Source organism: Helianthus annuus, chromosome 14, assembly GCF_002127325.2.
Source record: "Helianthus annuus cultivar XRQ/B chromosome 14, HanXRQr2.0-SUNRISE, whole genome shotgun sequence".
Lineage (NCBI taxonomy): Eukaryota > Viridiplantae > Streptophyta > Magnoliopsida > Asterales > Asteraceae > Helianthus > Helianthus annuus.
Genome location: NC_035446.2, coordinates 31,303,724 through 31,315,883, shown reverse-complemented (window position 1 = coordinate 31,315,883; position 12,160 = coordinate 31,303,724). Strand labels below are relative to the sequence as shown.

The following is a 12,160-nucleotide window of genomic DNA, read 5'->3' as shown; positions in this document are numbered from 1 at the left end:
CTCTTGAAATGCAGTGTTGCAAAATACAAATCAAATCTTTCCCGTTTAGACATGAAACCTTTTCAAGGTTTTTCCATTCCAGTGCCTTGGAAGCCTTTTACCTTCTTAGTCTGCTAGCTTGTAGGATCCACCCTTGTGTGCTTCAAGGATGGTGTATGGACCCTCCCATTTTGGGCCAAGCTTTCCCTGAGTCTCTTTCTTGCTAGCTTCATTGTTTCTAAGGACCATGTCTCCTGGCTTGAAACGTTCATTCTTGACTTTCTTGTTGTAATAGGCTTCCATTCGTTGCTTGTACTTGGTTTCTTGAATTGCGGCTTGGTCTCGTGCCTCTTCTAGGAGTTGCAAGTTCAACATGGTCTCTTTTTGGTTTGTTTCGGGATCCATGTTGACAATTCGTTGTGTTACAACTCCCACCTCGGCTGGGATCACGGCCTCAGATCCAAATACCAAGCTATAGGGTGTTCTTTTATGACTTGTTTTTTCGGTTGTTCTTATGGCCCATAGAACACTAGGCAATTCATCGAGCCAGTTACTTTCGTACCTTCCTAATCTTGTTTTGATACCTTCCACTATGCTTCGATTTGTCCTTTCGACCTAGCCATTTGATTGCGGGTAAGCCACTGAGCTAAAGACCTGATTGATTCTGTATTCTTTACACCAAATGCTGAAAGGCTTCTCAACAAATTGCTTCCCATTATCAGTGACGACTACCCCTGGCAATCCATAGCGAAAAATAATGTTTTCCCAAACAAAGTCGATGACCTGTTTGCCTGTAATCTTCGCAAGTGGTTTAACCTCGGGCCACTTTGTAAAGTAATCTATTGCCACCAGCAAGAATTTTACTCTTCCTTTGCTCGGGGGAAATGGTCTAACGATGTCCATTCCCCATTTATGGAATGGCCATGCCGAGGTTATTGGGACAAGGTCATGCTTAGGACTTTTTGGGATCGGTGCATGGATCTGGCAAGCATCACATTTTCTTAATTGCTCAGCAGTGTCACGATGCATTGAAGGCCAGAAATATCCAAGGTTCATGAGTTTTGCAACCACCGACCTAGCTCCAAAATGAGCTCCACATATGCCTTCATGAATCTCTTTGATCATGTACTGACTTTGCTCAGGACCAACACATCTTAGCAAGGGGGCAAGGTAACCCTTTTTGTAAAGGGTTTCTCCTTGTAGCACGTACTGCCTTGCCTTGATTTTAACCCTTTCAGCTTCTACTTGATCATTTTGTAGTTCACCATCTTTAAGGAACTTCTTGGTTGGAGTCATCCAATTTGGATCTTCATCAGTGATTACATCCTGAACTTCCAACTCATCAATTGATGGAGCTTTTAACACTTCTACTAACACCTTCTTTGTTAGGTGAGCAAAAGTGAGAGATGCAAGCTTGCTTAAGGCATCTGCCTTCTTGTTTTGGGATCTTGGAATCTGTTTGATTGTACACATTTGGAAGGTGTTCATCAATTCTTTAGATTTTTCTTTGTACCGTTTCATGTTGGGCTCTTTGGCAACATAGCTATCGTTTACTTGGCTTGAGACCAGTAATGAGTCTGTGAACACTTCAAGCTTTTGGACCTTCATTTCTTTAGCCAGCCTTAAGCTGGTGATCAGTGCTTCGTATTCCGCTTCGTTATTGGTGGTCTGAAAGTCAAAACGAAGAGCATACGTGAATTCTAACCCTTCTGGGTTGATTAGAATAAGCCCCGCCCCGGACCCCTCAACGCTTGAAGCTCCGTCGGTAAAGAGCTTCCAGACTTCGGGGTTCAAGGGTTCAGTGGCGGCTGTGTTTACCTCAGTGAGAGTTTGTTTAGGGACTTCTATGATGAAGTCAGCCAAGACTTGGGCCTTGATACCTTTTCTTGGGACATAGGTGATGTTATGCTCAACTAGTTCTATGGCCCATTTGGCTAATCGTCCCGAGTTTTCCGGTTTTTCAAGCACACTCCTGATGGGTTGGTCGGTGACCACTTGCATAGGGTATGCTTGGAAATACCTTCGAAGCCTTCTAGTTGTTTGCACGAGGGCTAGGGCAAGTTTCTCTAAAGGAGGGTATTTGGTTTCAGCCAATTTTAAAGTTTTGCTGAAGAAATAGACGGGTACCTGGGTTTTTCCTCGTTCGATTGTGAGGACCGCGCTTATTGCTTCTTCGGCAACTGAAAGGTATACTGAGATCAATTCGCCCGTTTCTGGGGCTGCCATGTCAGGCAGGGAAGCTAGGTGCTGCTTCATTTGGTTAAAGGCTGCATTAGCTTCTTCAGTCCATTTGAAGTCCTTCTTATCAGTGCAACCTTTGAGCATTTTAAAGAAGGAGGGAGACCTCTCTTCTAACTTTGAGGTAAAACGCTTCAAGGCTGCAAGCTTCCCATTCAAGCTTTCAACTTCCTTCTTGGTTTTTGGTGGTTTGGCTTCAAGAACAGCTTTCACCTTGTTTGGGTTGGCCTTGATGCTTTGTTTCCCAACAATATGGCCCAGGAACTTGCCTTCCTCAAACCCAAATGAACATTTTTCAGGGTTGAGCTTCATGTTAACCTTTCTTAGGTTCTTGAAGGTTTCTTGAATGTCATCGAGCATTTGAGATTCCGTCTTGCTTTTGATCACTAAGTCATCTACATATGCTTCCATGTTTTTACCAATTTGGCTTGCGAAGGCTTTGTCCACCAGAAATTGGTAGGTTGCCCCGGCGTTCTTGAGACCGAAAGGCATCTTTTGGTAACAAAAGATTCCCTTATCGGTGTGAAATGCGGTCTTTTCTTCATCTCCTTCTTTCATTAGTATTTGATAATACCCTTTGTAAGCATCTAGAAAGCATTTGAAAGGGTAGCCGGGGAGGGAGTCAACCTTGATATCAATTTCCGGCAGCGGATAGCAATCCTTGGGACAGGCCTTGTTAAGATCCTTGAAATCTATGCACATCCTCCAAGAGTTGTCTGGATTCTTGACCATAACTGGGTTTGCAACCCATGATTGGTACTTGACTTCTCGGAGAATGCTAGCTGACACAAGCTTCTCAACTTCCTGGCATTCAGCCAGACTTCTCTCGGGTGCCAAACTTCTTTTCTTTTGAACCACGGGCTTAGCATCCGGTGGTACTCTTAACTGTCACGTCCCCCGACCCCATCCTGGCCGGAATCGGAAGCCGCGAGCAGTCCAGTGGTACCGGTGATTATTTTTAAAAAATATTGCAGCGGAAATTTCATCAGGACCGTGAGTTATGAAAAATATCAGAGTTTAGAAACACCGGATTTTATTTAAATAAATGGAATAAATTCCATTGTTACAAGGTAGCTTTTAATAAAAACAATGTTTCTTAATTTGATTTAATTAATAAAATAAGCCACTTCTTGAAGTCTTTTAGTGCCGGATCCAATCCTTACTCCAATCTATTGTAATTACCTGAAACGCGTTTTAAAAAGGTTTTGTCAGCGGGAAATACTGAGTGAATCATTCAGTTTACTAAAATGACGCATTGGTTATAATTTACAGTATTAAGAGTTTTTACATATGTTTCTGGTATCTACCAACTACCCACAGTATTTGTCACTCGACCGGATCTGTGACTGTGGTCATATCACCATTGGCTGATGCGCGAATACCGGTTCTTTTGGTATATCACTTAATTTTAGGTTCGCCCACCTAATGTGATTAAAACAGTAGTAATGTGCACAATACCCCACATACTGGCTGTAATTTGGTGATTACATAAACTTAATCACTGTAATTTATAATTCTGAAAATAATTTGGAGTATTGTAAAACAATCGATAAAAAGAAAATGACTCACATTATAAACATGCAGATTCATACGGCCAAAGTTTAGTCTACAGATAAGCCTTGATATATTGCAGATTTATACAGGCAGAGCTTAGCCTATTGATTTAGCCTTGTAACCTAGTGCACACGAACTAGGTAGGTAACTTAATACAACAATTACGATAACTCACGAGATCAAATTCTCACAACGAACGACAAAGTGTGATACTTAAACATCCATCGATTTAACGACGAACGACAAAGTATAACCCTAATGTGGGTGGCACTTAAACATCCATTGGATATATTGATCGGTCGGAAAATGAATCGTAATAGCGATCGAGTTAATACCCTGTGTCGTAGCAGCACCCTGCTATACTAATTAGTGATTCGCGTGTGTGTTTTTAGAGTATTTGGACGATAACTCGGTGTATAATCGGAATTTAATCGTCGAATGAACAGCAGACTGCAAGTGCCGATGCCTGCTATTTATACACGAAATTTGACAGGCTTACGGACCGTAAGACTTATCCCTTACGGTCCGTAAGGGACACGTAATGACCATAGGTTTGCCGCGTGTGGGAGTAGGCTAGCTGAGTCGATGGAACGAATAATTTCAATTTAGACAGCAAATTATAAGGATAATCGTCAAGTGGGGAATACCCCCCCTGAGTTTTAGGGGCCCTGATCCTGATTCTGATTGTTCTAGAATTTTAGGAGTTGTGTAGGATTACTTGGGTGTCTCAATTAGGGTTTCCTATTGAGTAAATAAAATAGTAGATATGACTTTTGATGAGAATAGAATAATAAATAATAGTTTTGGGTAAATTACAAAAAGAAAATAAAATAGTGAGAAAAGAGAATGGACCCACTGTGTAACTTTAGGGTTTAACTAGAAGGACTCCTGGTATAAATTTTGGGTATAACTTTTAATATAATGCACTCGTGTTAAGTATAGTACCCCTAATTCAACCTTGTCCCGAAGTCCCGAGATAGAATCCCAACGAACTTAGTCGGGCAGAGCCCTGACATGAGTTATGGGTTCCAGATCAATCGGAAAGGGTAGCGGTGATCGGGAGTTAAAATACTTAAAACAGAGCATGGCTTTATTATTATTATAGTGTAAATAATAATAAATAAATATATATATATGAATAGACAAAAAGGAGAGGCGACATGTAGGTAAAAGAAAAGAAATGAATTGAGCAATTTGTGAATTGTGAGGTTGTCTGTATTTATACTAAAATGGTTTGGCTTGAAGCTCACGCTGCTTAGGACACGTATCCCTCAAATTTTAGATTTTTATTTGCCTTGGTTTTCTCTATGCACACGTACACAGGTGTTAGTTTTATTTATTTATTTTATTTATTTTCTTTTGGAAGCTCACGAATGAGCTGTACATGTACATTATGTATTCAAATGTAAAATTATTAGTTTTATTCTCATTTCATAGCATATGTATACATTCAAATTACAAATTCAATTTCAACTGAATGAGTTAACTTTTATTATTATTATATTATTATAATTAATTTAATTGGTTCACTTCTTTGGCGCGTATAACTTCTAAAATATGACGTTTTATAAAATAATGAATATGTCTTTGGAACAAGTATATTTTTGTCTACATTTGGGTCTAAGTTTCATTAAAAATAGAGTAGGTTCAAATAAAATGTTATTTTTATAATTTCCTTATTAGACGGTTCCTGGGCCTGTCCAGGTACTTCATATTTCTAATAATTAGCTTACCTGTCTATCTGTCTAATAATATAAGTTTTTATAAACTTTTATTTTTATTAGATAGGTCACCCATACATAAGTCAATTAATTGGTATAATAATTCAACCACTATATAAAATAGTGTTTAAAACTATTTGGGTTGAATATTTATATTAAAAATAAACTAGTTACTAATTACTAGTAGTTAATAAATTTAACCAAACCTAAAATTCTTATATAAAAATAGGAATGTTACATCCTCCCCACCTTATTTTAAATCTCGTCCTCGAGATTTGGGTTACGATATTTCTTTTAGACTTATATCATATTTTAGTCAATAAAAACAATATTTAAGGCAGATAACACAAAATTTTAAATATCAAATTTTGTGAATATGAGTTGTATAATAAGTAGGATTTAATGGTTCAACTGAATTAGCTCAAGAAATTGATAACAAACGAATGAGATGAAATAATATAATTTCCAAAGTGACTAGGTTGAAGCCAAAAGATATATGATTTGATAGATATTTAAAATGAATGTGAAGGACTTTTGGAATCAATAAAAATTCTTTATCAAAAGAAATCTTACTTGATTGGCAACTGAGGAAGACTTAGAATCGACGGGTTCAAAATAAAATAAAAGCATGAAAATGATTTGTCAACTATTGAATTATGATATGAGAAAAATCGATGTGCTGAGATGAGTGAATTGCAAAGATACACTAAGAGATAATAGAGTTAGTGTATCATGGTTTAGAGTTCTAAGTTGATAGTATACTATTAGTGACCATACTTTTCATACTATGTCCTAGAGATCGAAATATAATAAGAACAAGTTGTTTTGACATGACCAATCATTATATTATATTTGTAAAGCAAATGTAATATATATTATTTGTTTCGCATTTTTACTATATGTAAATGGTTACCACTTTCAAATAAATATTATTTTAGTATTTTATTATACTATGTAAAATAACTTATATTTACTATGTAATATAGATTACAAAATACCATAGTGAAGTTATTACATTTACAAAATATTTTAGTCTTATGATTTTGTAAAAGAATCACTATTATTTATAACGTTAAATGAAAGTTGTGAATAAAAGGGGTAAAATATTTATTGTACAAAAGTATTTGTAAAATATTTTGTAAATATATAACACTTAATGGGTTAATTCTATGTGATTACTTATTTTCATTTTGAAACCATAAAACGTTGTGAATGTTTTTACAAATGTTGTAAATAAGTGAAAACGGTGACTATTCTTATATATTACCATGTTCCCCTAACCCAACGTAGTTGATGACTACCATATTATTCTTTATATAGTCATTTTCTTGTCAGAGCGTTACTGTACATAGTTGTAACACCTCGAAAATTCCTGTCCTTTAAAATAAAGACACGTGTCATGAGAGACAGACGTGTCAGGAAAAACCGGGTCAAATAAAAAGATGTATGGTAGGATTTTTAATAAAAAGGGCGTCATGTTATTAAAATACCTCTGAACGACTCAAAGGGCGACATGTTATTAAAACACCTCCGAGCGACCCGAATTCATAAATCCCAAGACCCTTAAATTGTTTGATAAACATCTTATATGCCAACCGGTTGTTCCGAATAAATAAAGTTCCATCTTTATTATGGACATCGGATTAGTAGGTTTGTTACTACTGAAAATGCTAAATAAAGTCCTTGTAAATAGGGAATCAAGAATAGTTATGTAGCTTATTAAACTATTATGAGAATCCAAGACCTGTTCTTGGTATTTCCGTCATCTTGCAAGTCCCTTAAGAAGTCAAATAAAGGAGGGGACATGTAAGAACCATCCAAGCATGCAATGGCTGAGCAGATGGCCCCACAACTGAAAAAGATGGACTGAATTCGGAATTGTTTTGGTTGCATGGTCATGACTTAAAAGTTTTAAAAGTTTTGTCCTCTGATCACCGGTTACGGACCGCAAGGCCCTAGTCTTACGGTCCGTAAGGAGGGTACCTGGGCGATTTCAGCAAGGGTCGGTTACGGACCGTAACTGTTTCAGCATACGGTCCACAAGAGGAACTTACGGACCGCAAGGCCTTAAGCTTACGGTCCGTAAGGCAGTCGCTGGCAGCAGAAAATCGACAGCTGCCTGTTCAGCCTGTTACACCGACTTAAATGAATGGTTTTCGAAACAAGGGACTTGCTAGGCAGTATATAGCATCATAGAGACACCTGGGATGATCTTGTAACCACTCTAGACTATCTTGGCATCATCTTGGACCTCAAGGTTTACTATATAAGAGCTTGAAGTTGTGAACACTTTACATGCTCACTTGCAACTTTGGTTCAAGACTTCTCTGGAATTTCCTTGGACAGCAACAAGCTCTCATTAAATCCCTAATCCTTCTTAGGACTCTTGTAAGTGTCCTTAACCTCTTTTAAGTTGTTTTAGCTTAGTTAATTAGCTAAAAGTCAAATCGTCGTAATTAAGGTTTGACTTCATGATTAATTAAAATGTGCTCTGTCAAATCACGAATTTAAGATACCTTTAAGTAGGTAATTATGTGGGTAATAAACCCTTAAAAGGGTATTTTCAGATTCCCACTCTAAGCATGTCACTTGTCGAGTCAAAGCTAACTTTAAAAAGTCAACAGAATGCTTAAATCCGAATTAACTTATAATTAGCAATGTAGGATGCATGCAACCTGTTTTAACATTAAAATAACTTGGTAATTAATGTAAGAACATGTTCCAACATGTTCAACTCGACAATTTTCAATTTAGGCTCGGTTTGGAACCGAAAGTCGCAAAGTTTGACTTCTGCTTTGACTTTCAGTTCTGACCCGTTTAAGCCAAGATTAGGATTGCCTTAGAGCTTCTTTTAAACCTATTTACATGTTAGTATAACTCTCTAAGATTATACAACTTGGTTCATTGGATATCCTATTCACATGCATGTTTCCGTTAATCGCTTATATGTTGACCATTATGCCCATTTGACCTTAAAACGTGATTTTTGAAAATATAAAAGGGTAGGCACCTTAGCTACTGATGTATAAACTTGCACCCAAAATTTGAAGTCAGTTTGAGGTCTAGATTAAGAGTTATGCTCGATAACGTAATTAAGAGCTTCCTTACTAATTAAATGGCATAAATTACGTATAGCCTATCAAAACCCAAATTCTTATACCAAACTTTTTACCCACTGTTATGAAATAATATTTTGGAATTTTTGGTGATTTTTATTTATTTTTAGGCTGAGCATAACTTCGTATTCTAGGATTAATTCGGTTTATGCCGGTTTTACCTTTTTTAGCCATAAAATGAGTTTTACAAATCCTTTTGACCTCAAACCAATTTCTACTGATTTGTTATGATAAATAAATTATTTTGAGCCTTCTGGAATATTAAAAATATCAGCTTTTTAAAGAAAACCCGGAAATGGCTCTAAATCGCCTTTTTAGGCATTTTTAACGCATAAGTGTGCACTAGAACCTTATTAAGCTTAAGGGTTTGAACCTACTGATGTAATCAGTGAATTTTTATATTTTAAACAGTAGGCAAATGTTTTGAACTCAGAATTCCAGAATTGACCTTTTAGGCACTTGTGAAATTACCAAAATGCCCTTACGGTGCATAGTAAGGTTAAAGATAATAAATTTCACATAAATTTGATACCCTACTGTTATAACTTAGTAAATTAAGTATATTTACTAATTGAATCAGACCTGTAACTCAGGTTATCATTTTAACCCTTTTACACCTTATAAAATGACCAAAACGCCCTTATGAGGCATAATTTTGGTTTAAAATCATTTGGGGCATAATGGAAGGTATCATTCTGATATCACAACATATTTTAAGTATATTGACTTCAGAAACTTGTATTTGACTCTTATGGTTACTCGTTACGCATTACACGTGTTCGGATCGGCTTATGTGACTAGTTTGGCCATTTTAGCCGAAACGGGTCAAACCATATCTTTTTGGTCTCAAAATCCAGAATGTGATTATGTTACCCATATAAAACAAGTGTGCAAGCTTGTTGGGACAAAACCACATTCTAAAACGGTCTTCGCCTTATTGTGCGTTTAAAACCGTAATCTTTATATAAAACTAACCGGTCTAAGCTTAAGACCCGTTAGGATTCTATAGGTTATTAAAACCTTAATTTCCAGATCTAGGAGCCCAGTAAAAGCTACGTGCACTCTTTATATTTGGTTTATACTTTGCTCGGGTAAATACGTTTAACTTATTTTCCCTATACGGGCTTGGGGTACGGTATATAAAATACCGCTTGGTCGGGGAATTGACCTTAACCGGTCTTGGTTATGTGCAGTCAAATTAACCCGTTTGAAAATGCTGTTTTATTTGTTTAACGCCTTTGGGAGCTTAATGACCATGTCCCGGATATCCTTGGCATCATTCAAAGAATGGCCACGACCTTAGCACTCGGGTGTAGGCGTACACCCGTAGTGTTGTACAACATGTATAATCGTCGGTACGAGAGAAGTCTCGCGGCGGAATTATATTAAGTGGTGTGTCTATTAATCTTTAACCCGGCATGACCCGGGCTACCGAACGCAGAACGAACATGTAATTCTTTTACAAGATTATTAAGCAAATAATTATCCCAAGTTATAAAAAGTTTTATGCCACAAGCATTTAAATCAATTTTTAAACATTTTCAAAATGAGTCAGTTAAATCGTATTTAACAGTGTAAACTGACGTATTTTCCAAAAAGACTAAGTGCAGATACTACGCGTAATAGGCTGGTCACTCCTTAAGCATCCATAGAAGTCTCGCAAGCTTAGGATGCATGAAGTCTGTTGAAATGAAGTTTCCTCTTTATTTGATTCTGCATGTGGATTCTATTTCGACATTTTGTGATACTCGAATATTACAATAATTTAAGTTGAAATGAATCTATCTTTGCTTCCGCTGTGCATTATAATTTGTGTTGTTTGACTATGATGATAACAACTACGTCACGTTAATCCCCCATCGGGCCCACCGGTGACACGTGGAAATTAGGGGTGTGACAGGTTGGTATCAGAGCCAACACTGAGTGAATTAAACACTAGCCTTTTGTGTTTAGTCTCAGTGCACGAATTGAACATTCTTCGAGTTTCGAGTCTAGACAAAGAACATATGACAAACTCTGTTTTGTTTTATTTTTGGGTCTTATTATTATGTTGTTGTTGTTATCTAAAACTTGTATGCAGGTCAACATGCCACCAAGATTTCTTCACGGTCGAGGCAAAGCACCAGTCACGGGTCACGATCACGAAGCCGGGCCTTCGCACTGGCGTACCCCATCCATCACCATGAGCACTAGTCCACAAGAGCCGTGGAGGCTCTATGTTGAACCCGGGAGACGGTCAGTTTCCCTCAGCTCTTCACCTTCTTACCAGCACTCCTTTGGGCCCCAATCGTAAAATGAGCCCAACGAACAACCACCCTCTTTCATACCATTACAGAGATCCAACTCGCACCATTCCTTTGGTGACCCAACCCTAGTTTTCCAAAGCCGATTCAACCCGGCCAACATTTTTCCAGAACCCGGGGGTTTTAACCCACTCGGACCGGAAGACCACTTCTCTGGGGAAAATGACATGGATGAGGATACTGATCCAATGGAGCCTGCTACAGGAACGCCGAACCACCCCATCGAAATCTCGGATGGGTCATCTTTCCACGGATCACCATACCGCGGTCCGGATAGTTATCAAGAGAGGTTCAAGTAGTGGGACTGGTACTTCACGCCTTCTGAACACTCGTCCCCGTATCAGCAACAGCAGCAGCAAGATCCTTCTGAGGATCAACGATTCGTGGCAGTCACTCCGCCACCACCACCACCAGTGGAACAGCAGCCGCCTCCGGAGCCACCGAGGCGGAGGAAGTCGAACGCACAGATGTCCATGCGAGGGGGTGTCCGTATCAGCACACCCCAACCATCAAGTGGCAGCCATTATCCGCCACTTCAGGAGGAAGAAGAAGAACCACAGATGGGGGTTCCATCAAACCCCATTCCAGATGTCAACTCAGTGCCTGGGGCGCCTCCGTTGGGTTTTGACAACCTGATTCCTGCTTATTCTGCGGCATACAACCCGTTTGAAATGCCGGGCCACAACAGCTTTAACTATGCCAACGTGGACCCATATCAGGAGGCTTGGGATTACAACGCTCGACACCCTGAAGGGCCCTATGGTGGTCCTTGGACTACCGGGTACCCTCCGTATGTGTTCCAGCAGCCACCACCTCCTCAGCCATTGTACCAGCCGCCGCAGCCACAGCTTATCCCGCCGGAGCGTCAGCAGGAGGTTATTGATAGATTGAACCAGGTCGAACAAGAAGTTCGAGAAGACCGCAGAGAGTGGCAAGGCTTCTTCAAGGGTCTGTCAGACTTGCTAAAGGGGAAGTCCAAGAGGAGGGGTCACTGAAGACCTTGTTGTTTGTTGCTTAGTTGTAATCAGTCCCTGCGTGGACTTGTTGTTTCTGTATTCAGCTCCTGCGCGAGCTTGTCTTTTTATTCTGCCCCTGTGTGGGCATGTCTTTCAGTTAACCCCTGCGTGGGTTTGTTTGCTGTTTTGTTTATTGTTAGTTGTATTTCGCCCCTGCGTGGGCATGTTATTTGTAGAAGTCCCATTTAGGGCAAGTATTGTACTATTGAATCTTTATTCAGTGAAATGTTGCA

The 12,160-nt window shown here is 38.8% G+C and overlaps 1 protein-coding gene across 1 annotated transcript; it reads right to left on the bottom strand.

Moving 5' to 3' along the window:
- Positions 1-594: 594 nt before the first annotated feature.
- On the bottom strand, positions 595-2,529 carry LOC110924853. The gene is made up of 2 exons (XM_022169081.1): positions 1,083-2,529; positions 595-713 (listed from the first exon to the last, which is right to left on the bottom strand). Exons 1-2 carry the CDS (start codon positions 2,527-2,529, stop codon positions 595-597), a joined length of 1,566 nt encoding a protein of 521 aa, XP_022024773.1.
- Positions 2,530-12,160: the final 9,631 nt, after the last annotated feature.